The sequence below is a fragment of the Melanaphis sacchari genome, unplaced genomic scaffold (genome assembly GCF_002803265.2).
Source record: "Melanaphis sacchari strain LSU unplaced genomic scaffold, SCAv2.0 Contig0_pilon_pilon, whole genome shotgun sequence".
Taxonomy (NCBI): Eukaryota; Metazoa; Arthropoda; class Insecta; order Hemiptera; family Aphididae; genus Melanaphis; species Melanaphis sacchari.
This window is the reverse complement of record NW_020270366.1, coordinates 12734265-12757612: the sequence shown is the minus strand read 5'-3', so window position 1 is coordinate 12757612 and position 23348 is coordinate 12734265. Positions and strand designations below refer to the sequence as shown.

At 26.4% G+C, this 23348-nt stretch overlaps 1 protein-coding gene across 1 annotated transcript; it reads left to right on the top strand.

Annotated features, from left to right (window-relative positions):
• Positions 1-1273: 1273 nt before the first annotated feature.
• On the top strand, positions 1274-15338 carry LOC112595681 (mitochondrial carrier protein Rim2). The gene is made up of 7 exons (XM_025340982.1): positions 1274-1326; positions 1424-1717; positions 6047-6225; positions 12440-12564; positions 13123-13345; positions 13850-14123; positions 15076-15338. The coding sequence occupies exons 1-6, from the start codon at positions 1274-1276 to the stop codon at positions 14095-14097; spliced, it is 1122 nt and encodes a 373-aa protein (XP_025196767.1). The 3' UTR covers positions 14098-14123; positions 15076-15338.
• Positions 15339-23348: the final 8010 nt, after the last annotated feature.

The window sequence follows — 23348 nt, the reverse complement described above, 5'->3', positions numbered from 1 at the left end:
TTTAATAAAGACTATGTATTAGGAGACTAAACTCCATAAACAAAAAATGTACCAAAAAGTGTCCTAAAAAGAAATGGCCATGTGTCAGTATAGCGCTTTATTGAGTTTTTGCAATATTTCTTACATGACATATGACATGACCTATTATAAATATTGTAGTTTTTATAATTACGTATTCATAGATATGCACTATTTATATTATTAAACTAATCTATGAATAGTTGTTTATTTGTTCAATAATCTAAACATCTAATGTTGTAATTATAACATGTATATAATTTGTTTATTTATCACTTATTATTATCAATTAAACATATTATTAAATACGAAGTAAGTATGTATTGTTCATAGCTAATATTAATTATATTGAAAATTTTGAACTGAATAATAATTATTATTATTAATGTGTATACATATACATTATACACATACATAATAATGCAATATGTATGAATGTAAAACTTAAAATCTACAAAATTTAAAGTAAGTCACATTTTAAAATATTGCATATTAGCTATTTTATTCATGTCACATTAGTATTTCCTACTTGTTTAGAAATTTTAGAATGCCCAAGTTTAGTCTCCTTATCTTTAGTCTTCATGTATTAACCATAGAATATACTCTATGCCCTATGGTTTGAACCTTAGATTGCATTATCAATTGTTTTTGATTTTCCCAAAACATGATAAGTACGTTAACTTGATAATAGTTAAATTTGAAATAAAATAATTTCACACCGTAATGTACGATAACTGTATGGAATCGATTGACAAAAATCTTTGGAATGAGTGTCATTCGTTTAATTTTCGAATAGGAAATAAATAAATACAAAACGGGAAATTGAGGAGAAGATTCTCAATTTTTTCGATGGTCACACTGGTCATGCGTATCAGCTGACAACGTCCGTCACCGCTGTATGAACACTTGATAGGGCATCTGTAGCGCCGCACCGCACACATTATTTGTTCACTATTATTATTATTAAAAACTTCGATATTATAGTTGTCATGCTGTATACTGTATAGTGTACGACGTACGTTAGTCGTCTGCTGAGTGCTAACCGATCAAGTACTTTATACTCGTTGCGCGTTGAAACGATACTCTATTCATATTATCGGCGTCCATTGATATATTTTTCGTTTAAATTCGTATGTGTAAAAACAACAAAATTACGATCAGGTGGATTTTAGATGCAATTTAACTCCTCTTTGACTTACTTTCACGTCAGTGACCGATGTGTTTGTATTTCATGTTTGTTTAAAGGGAAGTCAGTATGTCACAGTCACAATACTCTCGTGACACGGTCATCCACCTCGTATCTGGAGGGTAATAATTACATTAAATTATATTATTTTCAAACCACTTGTTCAAGTTGTTATCGTTCTTGCAATGATTGTGATATGATTTTTATTACTTATTCCAGTTTGGCTGGTACGACTGGTGCTGTGGTAACATGCCCTTTAGAAGTGGTCAAGACTCGGTTGCAGTCATCTTCCAGTTTTGGGGCTATACGCTATGATTATGTGCCTAGAATTGCATCTGAAGATAGTGGCGGTAGTCGCATGACATGTAAGACAATCTCGTCGTTGCAACGACGGCGATATAACACCTTGAGCGGTGCTGGTGGTCGACACTCCAGCACACAAATACTAACATTTTCTCAATGTGGTGTAGGCAGCCAGACGACTAAATCAATGGGGCTCTTGCAGTGTCTCAGGTAAAAATTTTGAATCTGTTTAATGCTATCATTTTTTAATTACCTAATCATAGTCTATATCTACCATTGTAGTTGATCATTCATTGATAGTGTTATATTCCTCATGTAGGTACAAATTAATTTTAAAAATTGGGTACCTTAGTACTTTTTTTCTAATAAAATCAAATGATAAATAATGTATGTGCTTATAAAACTAAAAATTTCAATATAGGGAGTATTGATGGAATTATCTATAACTATTCCCAGTTGATGCATTCAATATACAATATACTTATAGAAATTAATAAATTAGAAGTACATAAGTATAGTATTTACCTTTATTATACTAGTTAGCTTAACATAAAAATAACAAAAAAATTTCTTTTACAATACTGATTACATATGCAATTTCAACAATTGGAGTACAATAAACTTAAATTGTTTTGTTTACAATCTTCAAAATGCAATAAATTAAATTTCTTTTTTTAGATCTAATGCATTGAAGGCTAAAATAATTTTAAATTCATGTCAACTATGAACTTACTTCTTAGGTCTGTACAATTTCTTGTACATTTAATGGAAACTATAGTTCTCTATGACTTAATCTATACAATTGAGTATGCTTAGTATCATCACCTAATATTTTGAATATCAAGGTGATACTTAAAAGATAATTTTGAATTGAAAGCTATTTTATTGTAATTGTATTTAAACAATTAAAAACACTGACCATAAGTGACAGTAATAATATGGATGTATTTCATACCTACTTCTACATATGTTATTAAAATTTGTTTTTCGTAAGTTGTGCTTTTTATTAGCATTAAACAAAGAATAATTTTGTTTATTATTCAATTTAGAAATAATTTACAAAATAAAATAAAATTGATAACTGATAAATAGATTGGTATGTAGTTAAATTTATAATCCAAATATATTTTTTAAGTTTAATAAAACTTGAAAAGCAAAAACTAATGACCGTATTATTTTAACCACATTTTAAAATTTTGTTTCAAAATAATAAATCAAAGAAGAAAATAATTTGATACATCAATTACACTCTGTCTGATATTCAATTATGATTATTATTCATAAACCATATCATTAACATTACCAAAGCATGATAACCTTATAGTTTTAATAAAGCAACCATATTATAATAGTAGATGCTTTTTTAACAAGATGTTGTTGGTGACATTTCTAAGTTAAAAATTAACCAGAAATATAAACTTGTCTACTGCACAGAACAAATTTAAAAGGTTGTCGTCTATCATTCAAATTTTCAAAAAAAAGTTCCAATATTGTTTGACGTTTGTCTATGGACCAAGTCCAATTAACGCGGCATTACCTTCTGTAAACCAATAGATTTTGTATTATGAGTGCCAAACTCATCAAATCTAAAAAAAAACAACATGCTTTCTTGGTTGACATTACTTAAATATTTACAAATAGTGCATAAAGATACCAAAATTAGATAAAACCTATCATTTAGTTACATATCCATATTATCCAAGTATTTAGTACTTTATTAAAACATTTTTATCATGCTTATCAATAATTTAAAATTCCAATATGTTATATTGAAATATATACTATTATTAGTTAAGTTAATGATAAAACTACTTATCTGTATAAAGTCCTTATAATATATTTATAAAATACTATTATAAATATGTGTCTATGTGTATGAGTAATGATGTTCCTAATAAAAATAATAGTTTTAAAACTATGAAAAATATTTACTATAATTTAAAATCAGCACTTATACATTTTATGGTTATACAATTCAAACATGTTTTTACTTTCATTGATCAATAGATAATTAAAATTATTAGATTTGAAGCTGAGGTTATTTAATAATTGATAATATTATTATTTATTAATATGGTATGCCAAAGACTAATAAAAAAAAAAAAAAAAAAAAATATTTAATTATTAGTCTTGATTAATGGTTATGTATCAGTTACAACTATATGCATTTCTAATAAAAACTATTAGCATATTAAAACATTTTCCAAGAAGACTTTTTTATTTATGGTTTTTGGCGATTACTTGAATCTTATAAGTTCCATCTTTTTCTTAGAACAATGTACTTGCACATTCGATTCGATATTCTTGTTTTTAAATGACGTACATTTTGATAAAATAACATTATTATATTTGATTATAATTAAACTAATAATAATGATTAAATAACAAACATGTTTAATCCATAGTTGAACCGTATATAAACGTGGGCTATTTTACAAAATAACACGTGACTTTTTCTCATGCCAAACGTTGAATTTATTAAACACCAACACAAATTAAATTATTGGTACCACGATTGAGAAATACATTGTACCTACAAAATAATATTCATGTAAATTATACTTTCAGTGGTTACACTCTTCTCTCACGTACGCCAGTCGTCAGATAGCCTGTCTCGGTCTCGGTGGCCCGCGCAAACGGCAGACGTGACTGCGTGAGGGAACAATAAATAACATCGTACAGCACTACAGCATGTATTTACTGCGTAGTACGACGACGCTATCCTGTGTCCGCTATATAGTGTACATTATTATTTTTTATACATTTATACCAACGTGTGTTACAACCGGTTGTCCTTCGGATATCAGCCGTGACCTTTATTAGATAGGTAGATAATATATTTTTTTTCTTTTATCTTCGATTGGCTGCCTATTATTGTACCTGTAAATGGGATTTTGGTTTTTGCACAACAATATAAACAAAAACAAAAGTTGGTGTACGCGATGAATAGCACGTAAGCCAAAATTGCTACTGAGAAAGCCCCGCTGTCGCACCTATCTTGATGTACAAGGACTTATATAATGACATAATATAATAATTTGACTGGTTGACCGGTAGTAAATCACAATGAATTTGGAAGGTTTATTGACATTGCCGTGTGTGTGATATTTTCATTTAGAACTTGTCTACAGTATATTATCTGATCGATAATGTGACTGACCTACAGACTGCAACAGTTTAATCACCTAGGGTTTTACGATTTTTTTTTATTTTCAAATTTCCTATACATTATTTTGCATGGGGTACATTCCTTTTATGTAGTTAAAGTTTAATCCCAATTTTAAGTAAATTTTTAATCTCTATTTAAATATTTATTGATTTAGTAAAAGAAATTATTTATTTTAATACACCAAACTTTGATTATAATAATATATTGTATAGTAGTAGCGTACGACTGTACTACTTACTACTTATTTTGTGGCTATAGGAAGATTTTAATTATAAAAAAGCTCTAAGCTATTGATTACGAGTACTATTAAATATTAAATCATTAAACATTTTATTATCATAATTAGTAATTATATGTAATTGTATTGAAGTATCTATAACTAGTATTAAAACGCATATTTATACTACACGTTTTCTTATTTTTTTTTTTTAAACAACGTTGACAACAAATGTTATAGATTTATGCTTAACGCGTCATCTAAATCATGATTTAATTCACAAATCCAAATTATAATGAATTACATAATATGTTTAATTATTAAAATGTGTAAATGCCAATAACAAAATATATCTATTTTTATTTATATTTACATATTAACATGTTTGTAAAAACTTTGTATATTCTCATATAATTAATTTGATATCAGTATTCAAAATAAATTAACTTTATAATAGTCAAGATTATTTATGCATTCATATATTCAATTAAATTAAAATTATATGTTCTTATCTTTATATTATGTTCATATAATATAAATATATCTAAAATATTGATAATTTATTTTACATTTAGATTCAAATTATTTATTACTTAGATAATAATATTAAAGTTAGGTGATTAATAGGTATAAAAAATACATTTTTGTAATTCACGTTTGAGGTTTGCTTAATTAAATATCTAATCTCAAATATATACGCATGTTTGCATGATTCATTAGTTAAACAAAATATCAATAATTTAACTGTAACTTCTAATTTACATTACTACTGTAGAGTACTAGATTTTTGATACAAACCTATCTTTCAGTTATTATATAATACATAATAATATTAACCATATACTATAATAATAGGTATTATCTTCTGAGTACTATAATGTGTATTATATTAAAATATTAAAGAATAAATTAAATGCGCATGCAACATGAGTTCTAAGTACTTAATTGTTGGTATTATTCCCAAGTATACCTATAATGTACTATGTACCTAGTAAAAATAATTTTTTCCTATATTTTTTATTGACTTGTTTACAAGTTTCGAAGTTATTTGCTTAGTTGCCCAGTGGTAAACAAACAATTAATTATTCGCCATTAAGATACATTCGTATTTCCTTCTTTACTTATCTAGTTGGCATTTTTCTATCTTTTTTAGGCACATAGTAAAAACCGAAGGCCCCAAGGCTCTGTTCAAAGGACTGGTGCCCAACATCGTGGGCGTCGCTCCGTCCAGAGCCATATATTTCGGGGCCTACTCACAATCCAAAAAGTTTTTCAACACCGTACTTAACCCGGACACACCGATGGTACATGTATTATCGGCGTCTTTTGCAGGTAATAATCTATTTTGTTTGTGATGTATTTAAAACGTGTTCGAAAAAAAAATTGATAATAACGTAAACCAGTTGTTGGATTAAAAAAAATAACTAAACTACACTATGGGAATAATATTTATTATTTTACGCAATAGTAATTTAAATTAATCAGTTTTTACTGTTTTTTTATTTAGCATATTATATAATTATGCAATTCCTTTATAAAATGACCCCTATACCCACTATCCAGCCTTTAGCTTAATATTTAATCACTGTTTGTCTTATATTTATATCATACATTTTTGTACCTATCTAAAAATGGAATACGACTTTTCATTTCTCTATATAACTACATTTTCTATGCAAAATGCATTCTCTTTACGAAAATTGGCAAGATTCTTTTGTTTCTTATTTTTTCAAAGCAACTAATAATAGTTTACCTAGTTCTACTTTTGATATTATATAATTTTATGATTATTTTAACAAAATGTTTATATTTTAAAACGTTTAAAAATTACACGAGTACATATGTATAAGAAAATATAAAATTTTCAATATTCACTGTGTTACAAATTATTATTATAAAGAAATCGAGAATTTAGTCTAAGATACTGATAAAAGAATATAATGTATGTTCATTTATTAACATTTATCAAATACTAACATATTATTAATGTATTTCTACTTTTCTTTAGTGACTAATTTATTTATATTTTTTTTATGAATCAAATAATTTTTTAATTTGTGTTGTAAATATATTACATAATAATTTTATTTATAGTAACATTAATAGGTAATAATAATTCGATTTGTTTTTTTAGTAGACTATTTGGTACAAGTGATATTACATATATTTACATAGTAGATATATTTTGATATTTTGTTATAAATTGTTATGAACGTTGAACTATCATACAATTTTATTTGTCAACAACCGAACAGATATACACAGTGTGAATATACGCATTTAGAATCGTCAGCGAAACAAGTTAATCCAGTCGGTTTGCTTTTTAATTTTACAAACCTCGTCGCTCTCGTGACGTAGGTATATACACAATTTATTTCGGCAGATCTGTTAAACTATTATCTGTTATATTTTTTGAATTCTTCGAAGTCTGATTACGATCGTATTTTATAGTTTTCTGGCCACGGGCAGTGTTTTTGTTCATCGACGGCGAGAATAATTTTCTATAGTCGTGGTTTTATAAAATCGGAGGACGGGACTCGACGGTTGCGTAACCAAAAATTGCGCGCTACGAAACAGCCCTTCTCGGATGGTCGGTAGGTTTTTTGAATTGTCGCAGGTCTCCCGCGCGTCATCCATTTTTTACCGTACGCGAACCGATCGATGGCGGCAACGTGAACGGTTATTAAAAAAAAAAAATCATATGTTCTGTGTTTTGTTTATTTTTTGAACGCGGCGGTGGCGTTTGGCCTCGTTTTCTCCGTCTGTGTGTTGTTGTTGTTGTAATGTTGTTATTGTCGCGTGCGCGTGCGCACGTATCATTTATCGTATAGTGGTTTTAGACGACGGCGGCAGCGGTCGTATTCCCCACGCCCTCACCTCTGCATAGTCGCTTCGTCCTCGAACCCGTGCCGCGGACCGGTGAGAGAGTATCGTATTTTTATAATAAATTTTTCCGCGTAAATAAAAATGTACACGTTACTTACATCACGTAGGCCGTGCGCGAGTTACAGTATCACGCCGTCTGTGCTGGTGTTTCGGTATGAAATTTTCTCCCCACCACACCGACTCGTCGTTTGCTATGCAGTTGTTGGTCGGGCGGGGTGGGTCGAGCCCGGCTCGTAAACGTGCAACGAAGATTGCCTTTAATAATTTTTATTAGTACATATTATTTACAAACATATAATTATGTTCCGCGGAACGTAACTCGTCGATCGTGTTTTTGGTCTTATCGCGCGCTGCAACGTGTAGGTTTTAATATTGATGTGCGAATTATTCACCGTTATTTTGTTGTTTCGCATCACTTAAACTCATTGGATATTTAAAATCGTTCGATTGTGCAGACAGTAGTCACCGTTTTACATTTGTATGTCTGTAGCTGACAGACTGCCAAAATCACTCCGTTTACAATAATGTGAATACCCCGTGAATCGTGAGAGTAGATTTGTAACAGATATGTAATTGAAAAAAAGATTTTAAAAACAGTTAAAACCCGTTTTGGTAGCATATAATATATCAAGTGCAACGTGCTTTAATTCACGTGTTATAAGGTATTTACTATTTAGATCCTATATAGGTAATGTAAACTGCTTGGAATTGTTTTTCAATCATTACGTAATCTTTTCTCATAATAAATGTTTATAAAACGTGAATTTTAATAAAACTACTCAACGTTGGATGCTTTCCTCCAATATTAAATTTCATTAATACATACATTTCTGGTAAAAAGTTGTTATTTACAAGTATACAACTTGAACAAAAAAGGTTAATTCTTAAAATTATAATAGTTGGTACAATTAATATAGTATGAAATTATATTTTATCAAGCACTTACAACTTTGTAGCGGCTTTATATAAAATACTAAAAATTAAATATCCTTATTCATCTTTGAATTATTTTAAGAATATAACGATTACTGTAGTTATTACCAACCTGTCAACAACTATATCATGAATAGTAAAAAATGAATTTTAATAACTTTGACACTAACAATTATTAATAATAATAGTAACGTTCTTTGTCTCTGTGCAATTGTGTTGGTATAACTGTTCGTTTTTTTTTACAATAAAAAACTACAGGTTTTGTCAAATCATAGAAGTGAATGGTTCTTAAACGTATGACATAGGTTATTTGGACAACTATAATAATTTTTGTTGAAAGATATATTTTACAATTTGTTTTTTTTTTTCACAAATTAGTCATGTTTGAAATTAATTTAATTTATACAATTTCTAGCCAGTGATTTAGACACCATTTTATATAATTGAGTTATTAAAATGAATTAACCTTATTATTTTCAAATTTATAAAACTATTCATAAACTTTTATAAAAAATACGTATATAGTGTATACCATAAATATAAGCAACTAGTTACAATTGAATAACATTTTTGTCCAATTTTTTTTTTCTTCTGAGCGGTTATTGAATTTCATATCAGAAATTTTAGGAGCTAAATTATTTAAGTCAAGGTATGAAGATAATATATTATCTACTTTTAAGTAATATTATATGTACCACAGTTCATTTGTACTTCCTTTTATATTCTGTTGATAACTTTACTACTAAATACTTGCTGATTTTTATTAATTATTCTTCGGGTTTATATAAATTAAATCATGCTTATTTATTATTAACATATACCGTAATGTTGATATATGCGATGGTAAAATAATTATACCTTTAAATAGTTAAAATATAAATATAAGAGGTTGAATGTTCTATTACAGAACGAAATTAATAGTAAATAAATTAAATCAAAACAATCTATATAATATGATATTGTATTATTGCGTAGAAAATAAAACTAATAAAATTTGTTAATACTCAATATTCATAACTACACTATGTAATAAATAAAGTTGATATATATTTCTTTAGTTAATTGCATGATTTTAATTTGAAGTATTATAAAAAATATTGAAGAAGTATATTAAGTAGGTATTCAAACTTGTTTTTTATGTCTATTATTTTTAAAATATTATCATTAAACAAATCAATAGTTTCCATTGTTTTTGATTTTGAAGCAAACTTGCTCATAATTATGAACAATTTAAAATGTATAGAAAAAGTACAAATTTAAAATGCTCTTAATATACTTCAAAAATAAATATAAAAATACTTTTTGAGATGTCCTAAATAATACTTTTACCTTTTAATTAGATGATAATCAATTTACTTCTATATAACAAAATAAACAAGATTTTTCTTACTATAAAATTTGGCATGTTATGTGTATTACTAAGCAGAGACAAAATATACCAGTATAACTGTAATATAGTGTACCTATATTGTAAATTGTAATGGAAATGCATGTACAATGTACATTGTACATATTATATATTTTTGATAAATCGAATATAAATTTTAAATTTTGTAAGTGAGTAAACTATTCTTATTTTTTCACCAATTGGTTAATAGTATTTTTTTTACAGCTATTAATGAATATTATTAGATGTTAATAGTCGAAATACTTAAATAATAATTACAATCGTCTAATGCCATTTAAGTTATTTTTTTATACTCTATACATTTTTTAATTAATATCATTAAAATATTTAAGCTATTGAGGTAATAATTTTTGTAAATAGCTTTAAAAAATGTTTTTCAAACCCAAACACAAATATCCCAAGAACATAAATGAACAATCAAAACAAATATAATTGTGCTCAGTTCGTTATAAGTGACACGATTACAAAATTATAAATAAATTGAACCCTGATCTATTTACTGTATTCATACACCTCGTTTCTCATCGTGTTTTTTCCAGTAGCAGTATATTTGTAAACCGTCATTATATTTTGTAGTATAAATTATATTCATAATAATTGGAGTATAAACGCCGCATTTTTTGTCATTAGTTTAGTCAATCCAAATTTAAATGCATGTTAAATTAAAAGTTATCTTCAGCGTAATGAATATTGGGAATTAGACTGAAAACGCGATGTATGGCACGGGTCATAACCGAGACTACATTTTCCGACGCGTTTCACATGTCGTGCGTATTCTGTAGCGTTTTCTGTCCCTATGGATTATAGTATAGCCGCTATACCGATGACAAAAAACGCTACGCTTATATCATAATTGTACATGATTTATGGCATTTAGGTAACAAAATATGTCGATGGATATACCTCGTATTTCTGATAAAGTAAATATCGTAGTATACGGTATGCAATGGAAAACACAGTGCTTAGCCAAGTTTCAACTTAGAGTTAAATTCTATAATTCATTATTCAATACCTAGAATTAAAAAAAAATATTTATGTGCAATTCTTATATAAAACGCAGTTCTTTTTATTTATTTTCATTTGCAAGATAACATTTTTTAGAATTAAATATACGGTTTTAAATTAGAGCCTTGCCTTGTCTATGTATTTTGATGCATTCAGGTAAAATGCATTAAAAACAAATTACATTAGTTTTAATATTGTTGATATCACGTTAGTATAGAATAGACTCAATGGCACTAGTGCTTTGACCTGTTCCAGTCGATTTCACGGCCCACCTAAACATTTGTTTGATAGTTAGTTGTATGCGTTTGCATAGTTCTTTTCAAATATTTAAAAAATCCAAAAATTTTTATTTGAAAACCTCATTCACATACACAGATACACTATAATATATATAACCTCATTATTTTATAAATTTATAACTATAAATTTTTAAAAAAATACGCGAATTAACTGTATAAAATTCATTTGATTAAATATTATGTATAAACATTTTACTTTTATTATCATTTATCACTATTGAATAATATTTGATGGTTTAACCTCCAGAAATAAAGATAAAATTTAAACACAAACCTATTGTTTAGTTAATTTTTTTTATAGTATTTTCATCATAATATTAAAGATATCTTTGATACAGTGGTTATTTTAAGATTATTATTTACTAGGTTAACTAGTTAGATAATATTATTGTTATTATGATTCGCGCAATTCAACTTTTAATAAATATAACTATCTACGTAATCGATTAATCATTTAATTTACAGTATAATGATAAAAAAATACTAATATACTACTAAAATAGAAGCTTAAGAGTAAATATTGTTTTATTTTACGTTTGTTTGGCTCATGACCATTGATAAATAAGTCTTTTTGAGAAATTAAATTTCCTTGGCTTCTATGCAAAATCCCGTTTTTACGTAGACATTCGAGGTTAATTATTTGATGTCAAACGTATTCGAGTATCTATTATTCCATCTATGATGAGATCCTTATATTCTTTAATAATTATTCTAAATTATTTAAATTTATACACATTTAAGAGTATAATATACTCTGTTCAACAAGAGAACAGACCACTTCTACGTATCCTCCCGCAACTGTCATTGAGACCGATTTCATGTATTATATATCGCAAAGAAGGATACGTAAAAAAAAGATTTTCGTCGAGCTCCTGTGTGTTCTATCACTAGATAGAGTACAAGTATAGTTTAGTTACTTTTAGAATTAGTTTAAAAATAGACGTATTTTTTATTGATATATTTATTAATAAATTGTAAATTTAATTTGGAGTTTTCAAATGATTCTAATTTTTAGGTTTTGCTTCATGTTCAGCAACTAATCCTATTTGGCTGGTCAAAACTAGACTACAGTTGGATTTGAACAAAAATGGGAAAAGACTCACCGCTGGTCAATGTATCAGAAGGATATATAGGACAGGGGTAAATATTCACACACCATGATTCACTCTTACTGTTAAAAAGACTCCAAACTAACATCTGTTGTCTTCTTATTACAAATATATTATTGTATAATAAATTTGTGTTCAACAGCTCCAATTTTGTGTAGTAATCTTGAATAATAGAGAAAATTAACCTATTATCAAACAATTAAATACATTATTTGTGCTTTATTTTTTTTTTTTTAGTTCACTTAGTTTTTTTTTACGATATTTTAATTTGTAAGCAAGTTATGAGTTCATATGTAAAATATTATACAATTTAAATATACTTTTAACTTACTTAAAAATTTTAATATTATACAAATCCTAAAATAAATTTAAATAATGTTCTTACCTACAATTGATAATAGATAAATTATTTCTATAATTAAAAGCTTTAGTATTACGAAAAATTGAAACTGCTGAACGCAACTTTGATACTACGATACGTTCGTAAAACAAAGACGCTACTTGTGGCCATCACATCCTTTTAATATAAAAAATATTTTTGTTATTATTTATACTTATTAAAATAAATTGTTATTATTTTTGTGCACAGGGCATAAAAGGTTTCTATAAAGGTATTACAGCTTCGTACTTTGGAATATCCGAAACCGTTGTGCACTTTGTCATCTATGAAGCAATTAAAGCGAGACTGATAGCCGCCCGTGTTGGACTCAATGAGTCTGAAGATAATACCAAAACCTCCAAAGATTTTCTCGAATTTATGATGGCCGGTGCCATTTCTAAGACTGTTGCTTCGTCCATCGCCTATCCTCACGGTATTGCGTTAACTCATATCTATACCCTGGTATAATTTATAATTCAGAAGCGCCTATGACATAATTATTTTTAGAACTTAAATATACACCCACAAATACTAATATAAATTTCCCTAACTATTAATGAGCTTATAAGCTTTATTATATGTCATGGTAAAAAAAACAACTATCAGTGTTTCTGGTTTGTATAAATAATTTAGAGTAAATTTTCATTCCCAAACTAAAGTAAAATCCGCAAAATATATTTTCTTTTATTACATTCGGAAAATAGGAATTAAATGATTTTTTATAATTTAGAAAAGGTGAAAAGGTTAAATGTATAAAAGGCGTGTAAAAATTTAAATGTTTTTTTCATATGAATATATTATAATCATGAATTATATTTTATTTTTAACTCGAAAATTCAATGCTTATCTATAAATGAAGTATAATCATAAAATTTGGACTCACATTATTTTTGTGAACGTAATAATTAATAGTTTTGTTTTTCGTGTGTTTATACAGAGGTCGCTAGGACCAGACTCCGGGAAGAAGGTACCAAGTATCGAAGCTTCTTCCAAACTCTGTTAACGGTTTATGGTGAGGAAGGCCCAAGGGGGCTATACCGCGGTCTCACCACACAGCTAGTCAGACAAATACCTAACACAGCCATTATGATGGCTACATATGAGGCTGCTGTTTATGTGATGACTACGTATTATAGTCCTAACGAAGCTGTGTTCTACGAAGACACCGATGATCGATACGAGTGATATATGTTGCCATTATTAATTGTATGGTAAGTTATAATCTATTAAATGTAAAGATACTATCCCCGTAGATTTTTAAAAGTAAAACTTTTAAAAATAAATTCTATAACGCAAAATACAAGTAAAATTATGTAAATGAAATGGTGTGTTCTGCTTTTTAAAGTTATTATTATTATTTTATAACTTGTTTTTATGATTAAATGCTATTTAGTTTTTACAAAATCAAAAGTATTTGGTTACACAAAAAAAATACTTTTTTAAACATTTAACTATCTAACTTGTAGATTACACACATGCCATTCAATATTATTTGTAAGACAGTTAAATAATACCTAAATAGTTTTCTGTGATATACAATAACAACACGTATACAAAATGACGTAATATTAAATTTAATAAAAAAAAGAATACTGCATAAGCTTAAAATAAATTTCTGCTTCATAGCTAAGTGTTTTTAATAAATATCTGCCTTGCCATTTAGTTTGCTCACATTCTCACAGTGCCTTTACAAGGACATTTTATCTGCAAAATTTAATTTTATATAGACATAAAAATACATACATAATAATTGAAAAATTTAACACACCATAACCTTTGCAAAAGTAAACAATGCTTAATAGTTAATATTAGAATTTATTAAGCAAAACAAATACATCGATAATTAGGTATCATTTAATATTCATCATTATTCATTATTATTAGTTTATCTGTTATCGCATTAATATTATTATAGAAATACGAAAATTATTTTCTAATACGACATTTTGATAACCTTTGATTGATCCGGTAATACAAAGAAGTAACAAAACAATTTTAAATGTCTTGAATGCAAATCTATTAATAGATACGATTGAATGACGTTCATTGCACGTCAAACATTTGATAAAATTGTTTTTCTATAAAGACAACCAGCCAAACGTAATTTATTAGTTGGCCGCACGTGATATAATATTTTTACATGCCGTTTATTTATTTTTTCAGGTTGAAGATCTCAACGTATCGCAATTTTAGTTATGTTGACATAGTCGTCTACTACCCGAAAATTTGCTCCATTTACTACTGAACAATCTTTGCGCACATAAGTCATTGAAGAGCATGAGCTTCATTTATTTATTACATGATATATTTATTGTATTCCAACAATTTTTTTTCTCTTTCATAAGTCTATTTTCTCATCACGTCCTTCTTATATTTGCCTTCCTATTAATTTTCTTTTTTTTATATACTTATGTTTACAATTTAACTATAATTTATTTGTTAAGTATTTGTTTTTTTAGTTTATAATTTTTAAGCTGTCTGTCAGACAATTTAACCGTTATTATTATTATTATTATTTATTGGCATTAATTTTATGAAAATTAAAGTCATTATTATTATACTTAGTTAATATTTATAGAACTAGGTTCTATACATCTACAAACGAGTTAGTCAAAGGTGATCCTAAAATATATACCTTTAATATATATATATTGCGTTACCACAATATTACGAGTAATATAATATTATATTATATCATACCAAAATAATTATTACTTGTATTATTTGAATTGTAAGGTATTTTTTCTTTATGATAGTATATTGTAAGTAATATTTAAAAATAAAGATTCCAATGTCATGGGTGCAAAGGCCACTAAAAGTAAATATAAGTATCACTATTTGGGGAGATGAAGTAGTCAAATAAGAAATGCTATATCTTATGTGCGTGTATAACATAGTCTTGTTTATAGTGTAACAACTATTATTTATGTTATTATAACAAATATATTTGTTTTTATTATTGTATTTTGTTTATGTGACAATGTAATCTTTTATGAACTTTTAATGTTTGCTTTAGTGCCTATATTAAAAGTATTTATAAAGAAAACTAAAAAAATTGTGTTCTGCTGTATTCTATTGAACCATTGAGCTTTTGAATGGCTTGATCATAAAATAGTTTATCGTTTATAAATTTATAATCATTGGTATTCCTATAAAGTTATTCCAGAAAATAAACCAATTATTTAATAAAAAAAATGATTACCTTCTGATTAATCAAAAATATTTCTGAGGATTTTTATTATTTATTAGGAATAATTATTGATTTTTATACATAACAGATAAAAACATTTTGGTTTCTACATTATGTGATCAGTTATGAACCTAATTTTAGCTTAATTGTTAGTTTGATGATTATGATAGAAATTATTAATAATTATGTTATAGCTTGTTGACTATATACGTTTATACATTTCCATGAATTAATGATTTATGCTCAAATTACTTAAATGAGCTTTAGATTTTCTAAATATGGCGTTTGTTATTATTATATGTACAATGTACATATCATACTTTTTACATAATAAAATGTAAATCTGAGTTCAAAAACTACTAACAGGAGAATAGTTTTTCTATAAACAAGAATGAATGATATATATTAAACACGGTAGTTGTTCTTATTTATAAGCATAAAGCACCCAAAAATAAAATAAAAAATTGAAAATAGCTTATAGATAAACAAAGGTGTGATAATGTTGTAATAAATTTTAAACAATTAATATTAGGTAAATATCTATATATTAAAATTAAGAAACATGATTAATAAAATAACAGGTAGGTATTATATAAGTATTTACTACTTATAGTTAAGAACATTTAATAAACTGAAAATTCCTACTTATCTTGTTTTATGATTTATTTTTAATTTATGTATATCAGTGTAATGTGCTTAACTGTAATCATTGTACTTATCAGGGAAAACTCCAGAGTCATGACTGGTAGGGGGTTCCTTCTTGGTATAGATCAGAAGTGACTAACCTTTTTTGGGTCAAGTATCAAATTTTTTAATTCAAGATTTTGAAAATTTTTTACATGCCCAAAGGAAATTATATTTTGTATGGATAAAAATAAAGTTACACAATAAATATAGTAATATAATACATTTTACAAAGGATTATTATAATTTTTAAACAATTTGTTTTTTTGAATTTCTTATAAGTTATAACCAACATTTTATAAATTACTTAATTTATTAAAATTTAATTTTTTATGTACCATTGAAATTTGACCAACGTACCCCTAACTACACACTTTTACATGTCTATAAAATAATAGTTGAAGGTAGATGTCTTATTTTGGTAACTTTATTTTTAATAATATACAGTTCTTATAAATACAGTGGTGGGCTAACATTTCTTCTGGAGTTGCCTATGGTACCTATTTATAATGTTATGTTAATTGTTTAAATATTACTATCATATTAATTATACAAAACTTATATTGTAATAATTTATTTAAATTTACATAATGTGATATAAATATTATATAAGTATTATATGCACTAACCTAGGTACAAATTGAACTTTGATTTTGTTAAATTTGAAACATTTTTTATGTTTTAAATATTTTTTAACACACTTGTATTAAAAAAAAAAGTTCACAAAATGTACCTAATATTAATTTACTTAACAATATTATTATTAATTTTAAATATAATATATTACCTATATTGAACTTTTATTGTATTAAAATTTAAATTATTAACATTTATTAAATTTTATTATAAGATATTAAGTTATTTATTATATTTGAATTTAAAATTTGTTTATGGAATTGTTTTATTTATTAATTTAATAACATCCTCAGATCTCAAAAACTTATGTAGTTGAAATTTAAAAAGATGTTTTAAAACTGGTTTTAAACATTTGGTACCTATCAATTAGGTACCATTTATTCATGCTTTCTAAATATAAATTATATTTATTTTTTAGCTCTAAAATCACTACATATCTATGAGCATTTTGATATTGTAATATTAATTACATTTTTATTAGTACCTACTTCCTATCTTAAAAACAATTTAAATATTGAAGTAACAATATGACATAGTTTTTCTATTAACTAATAAGAAATATTGATTTATTTCAATAATTATTTTTTATGAATTATGATCACTACCTATTCATTATAACCCAAAGTTTATTTAAAAAATGTATTGTCTTAACTCATAGTAAAAAGCAATAGATTTGAAAAATGAATAAAGATATGCATCATATGTATACATAATTTTTGTATGCATTTATCTACTAAATAATTGCAATATGTTTTGAAGTAAGCAATATATATAATATAAACTAGATAAACACTAAGATATGTTATATTAATGTGTTATAGGTAAATAGTAAGTACGTTGTATCTACTCTCAATTCCCCGTGGAATAGGGTGGCTTGGCATCCGCGGATAAGCGAATTCCGCGAACAATCCACAAAATTCAAATTAAAACCAAAATTCAATGATTATATGTATATGTATTATTAAGAAAATTAAATCATATAATTTTAAAATAGTATTTAAGGAAAAATTAATTTGCAATACTGCAAGCTGATTTGTTTTTTCGACGTACCGTTTTGCTATGTAACAGGAATTGTCAAATATAATTAAAGAGCAGTATATACTTCTGGAAAACTGACCATTAAAGAATATAATATAAATATTATATTATATCAACTTACTTAACTCAAAAATTAATATTTATTATTTAAATAAGTAATTTTGACATTTTGTATACAAATTTGAACTTAAAATATCTGTAAATATAATTTAATTAATACATTTTTTAAATTTTTTGATTCCAGTATAAACTACTTATGAATAATCTTTTATAAATTTTCAAAATTAAGATATATAATGAAAAATTTTTTTTATGAATTTCTAACAATTTAACAACAAAATAGTATTGAAACGCCTGCAGCCGATTTCTGTGTGCCAATCGAAACTCCGATAACGGATATTAAGGACGATTATGGTGACTTTGCAGGTGTCGAAACAACGATGGTACTTGAACTCACGATTGAGGAAAATAAACTGGAGGTGTGTCCGTTATTGTCATGGGCATCAATGCAACGGTACCATCTACACAACCGCAACAAAAAAGACGCCGGTTCCTGTCGGTCCTTCAGAGAGATTTCCGGAAGGTCTTCAGGGTGACAGGGCCATGTGTTGTAGTTGTGCATCGCCGCGCGACCAAAATAGAGATTAAGAGCACCATAAGAAAGGGAAAGGAGACCGAAAGCACACGATCGTGAAGGTGGTAACTTTATTTATACCACGTTTTCCGCGGTCGCGTCTTTCAGGCGGATGTGTTGTGGTGAACATCGGTCGCGATACAGGACAACTTTTTTATCGAACCATCCGACCGGCTGGTCGGCTTTGGTCGCCAACGCGACGGACGCGAGGAGGCGGCAATGACAGCAGTGGCGCACATTCAGGTATAGATAAGCAATGAAGGAATGGATTTCCGTGATACCGTGTAGCATAGTTGACGCCGCGTCCGATTGTAAGCACGTCTTGCAACCGGGTCCCGGCATTTTTGGGCGTATTATCAAAACTCTCTGTAAGTTAATATCCAAAATCGGAGACAGGACTCGAAAAAAACTAGTAAAAAAATCTAGTAATCAAAAGTTTAGTCTCGTGACGAAGCGAGTGTACCGATGTTTGCGACATTGGAAAACCGAATGTGTAAAAAAAATCTTCATATACAAAAATGGTCATGGGAAAAATATCTTTAATATATAATTAATACTTTAAATAATTATTAATAAAATATAAACATACGAATACAGTATATACTTTAGACAAAATAATATTCGTTTCAGTTCAATTTGATTCGAACTAAACAAAAACATTATTTTTATAAATATTACTAAATTATAGAATACACCTATACATACATTCTGTGTAAATATATATAATCATTTGTTCCGAGTGACGTAAAAAAATTGATTCGTTTAATAGTTTATTAAAATTAAATAAAATAATCATGGACCACTAAATCATTTATAAGATACTATTAGATCACTATCTATTAATTTATTAAATATTTTGTAATTGTTTATGAAATGAAAAGTGTTATATATGCTACACTACCACAGTTATTTATAGACATTTTGAATAAGACCAATTGTACCTAAAATTGTTAAAATTGTTGACTTATTAAAGAAAGAAAAATTAACAATAAATAAACAATTGTTCTTATTTATAAAAATAAACTAATGATTTTTTTTTTTTAATGTTTTATTTTTGAAAAATATTTATCTACGTGACTACGTTTATCTAATTATAATTCACATAAGATGGTACAAAGAATTTTTAACTTCAGTTTTTGTCAATTTTAATTAATATAATAAATTTAAATTTATACATACTTACCAAATTTAAAATACACATTGCCATTATTGATATTTAAAACAAATGTCTTATAATTAGTTCTATTTTAAACTTTAGAACTATATTATGAAATAAAGTTGTCTTTATTTTAATTGTAACTGTACTTAAGTACAATTATTTGCTTAAATTTGTATCATACTTGACAGATATGCTATTTATTTACTATTGTAGGTTAATTAAGAAAACCTTAATAACAGAAGCTTAAAATGTTGTAAAAAAGAATAGGGCTTTGAAATATTTATTGTACAACAATATATAATAAGTATTAAATATTAATAATAAATTTAAATAAAATATATTTTTAAACCATTATGATAAAAACTATATTCAAAATAACCACTTAAAAACTGATTTACCTACATTACCTATTGCTGACTCTACTTTACCTACTGTTGATCCTAAATTTTTTACTGCACTTGACAGTCTAGTATATATTTTTTTAATTACTTTATAACCACTTTTTATAACAGCTTTTGTGGTCTTAACAACGGGACTTATCATTTTTTTTCCAAATTTTTTCCCAAAATCTGCCACGTTACTCAATCCTTTTTTTATTTTAGAAGGTAATTTTTGAATTAAACCATCTTTATTTATATTGCATTTATCAAAATTCGATCCTACAAATTTATCCAATTTACAAAATAAATCAGAACATTTACAGTGTATAGTATAACTTCTAGGAGTAGTCGTTGTTGGATTTGGCTGTATTGTCTCATGTTTACGCTTTGGATGATCACGACCTTTACCCAGATTTGGTCGTCGAGGGTGTCCGTTGAGTGGTGTATGGATAGGCCCCAGTGTCGTCGTGGATGTTGTTGGTTTAAAATTATTTGCGGGAAGTTTGTTATCAGTGAATTTATGCCTATTATCCGAATAATATTTTACGTAACATTTTGATATAACTCCATTAAACACTTTGCATTCTAATATTGTGTCATCAGACATTTTCCATCCATTTTTGACTGGAATGAATCGAGATACAACTGAATTTAATAATAATATTATCGTTGTAATCGAAAATAATACTATTAATCGAAACCCGTTCATTTCTGCTGACAAAAAAAAAGAAAAACTATTCAATATTAATAAAATTATAATCTTCAAGAATCATTTAGTGAACAATTTTACTCTCGGGCCCAAATAAATACATACACACACACTGGCATGCATACACAATACTTATACATAAATAATATCCATAAACAGTTTAACTGATATTTTATTTTGTATATTAAGCATCAACATATTACATATTTTTCTAAACAAAAATACAAATATTTACCGTGAAATGTTGTTGAAAATTGAAGTATGTAATTAACTTTATGTAACTGTGTAATTTTTTAACTAAAAGTTTAATAAAAACTAAATAAAAACCAATTTTTTCATGAATGTTGAACTGGGTTTAAATAAACTGTTATAACTCAACCATTTTGTTCTCTGTATAAAATATTGTATTTAAATTATCACGTATTTACGTAAAAGTTGAATAAGATACATAATTAATTTTTATGATGTTTTATTTTTTATTTTTATTGCAACTATAAACGAAGAGCGATAATAAATAATTATTATTTATCATTAATGATACAAATATAATTATTAATGATCATTTTTTAGACGATTTTAGTCTTAGATATCAATTTTTATTATCAGTTACCGTACCTAACTTAATGTACATTGTTAGTATGATTTAATAGCATAAATATGACATATAAATACATTTGAAAACTTAATAGCACATAATTTTTTAACGATAATATTTAGATCATAGATTAAGGTATCTTGTTAACAATTTAGTACACGATTTTATATTGATTTGAAATTATAAATAAATAATATAATACACCACGAACTTTAATATAATGGTATATTAATGTTACATTTCTTCAAGTATAGATAGTAAAGTAAAATATCTACATAAAATATTACACGTTAAATCTAATAAAAAATTATTACATCAAATCGTTATTAATTGAAGATATCTTAATATATTAAAAACATTAGATAGAGACTGTAAAATGACAAAGTATGAAAGTCTAGTTTTAATATTTCGAAGTCTTTGTAAGTAATTGATTTGATTTTTTTTCGAAAACGTTGCTTTTAAAAATATCATTATTTGTATAAAATATAATACATATAATAAACGTAAACGTGCGGGAATTTTCACTACATTTTCAAACTGTTTGACCGAATAAAAATTATTTTGTATAATTGATGTAAACTAAAAAAAAAAAAAAAAAAAATGAAAATTTCTCATTCCTACAAATAGCTCAAAAGAATCAAAATATTTAGAAAATTATACCGAGTGTAGGGAATAATAATATAAGCATATGGTGTATATTTTAAATATCTGTGGGTTTTTTTTTTTTTTATATTAAAACAAAGTATCAAAAATCGATTGAAAGAAATAGTTATTTTAGAGATTAATTAAAAATAAGTATGATTTAACCGTAACTTCCTTTTATTAATGAAAGTACCTAATTATATACATGTATGAGAAAACTTGTATTAAAATTTAGATTACAGTCTCAGCCATTGAAAATATTAGCGACAATATTATTTTCTCGATGTAATACCCATGTTATCTTTAATTTCTCTTGAGTACCGGCGATAGGCACTCAATTTTTTCGAGGAATTTAGTTATTTAAAGACAGTAATAAATAATATTTTACATTGCTCGCAAATGTCTATACAGTTGTCTCTATAAAATGTATATTATATATATGTCGTAGCCACTTGATGAAATTGATCTTTTCATGAAAAGATGACCATTTCATGAAATGGAAACAGATTTTTTACACTTCGTGAAGTTCGAAAATATTTCACAATATGGTCACTTTTTCATGAAATGGTCACACTAATTTAACATCGTGTAATTTTTTTCACAATGTGGTCGTTCACTTTGTGTACTGAAAATTGAAATACAATATTTATTACACACGTAAATGTACAAGCTTTAATAAACATAAATGTAAGTTATTTTTATCTAAAGAACACGTAAAGTTTGATTATATCCGTTAACTAGGTAGTTACGTGACACGTGTCCATAAAAA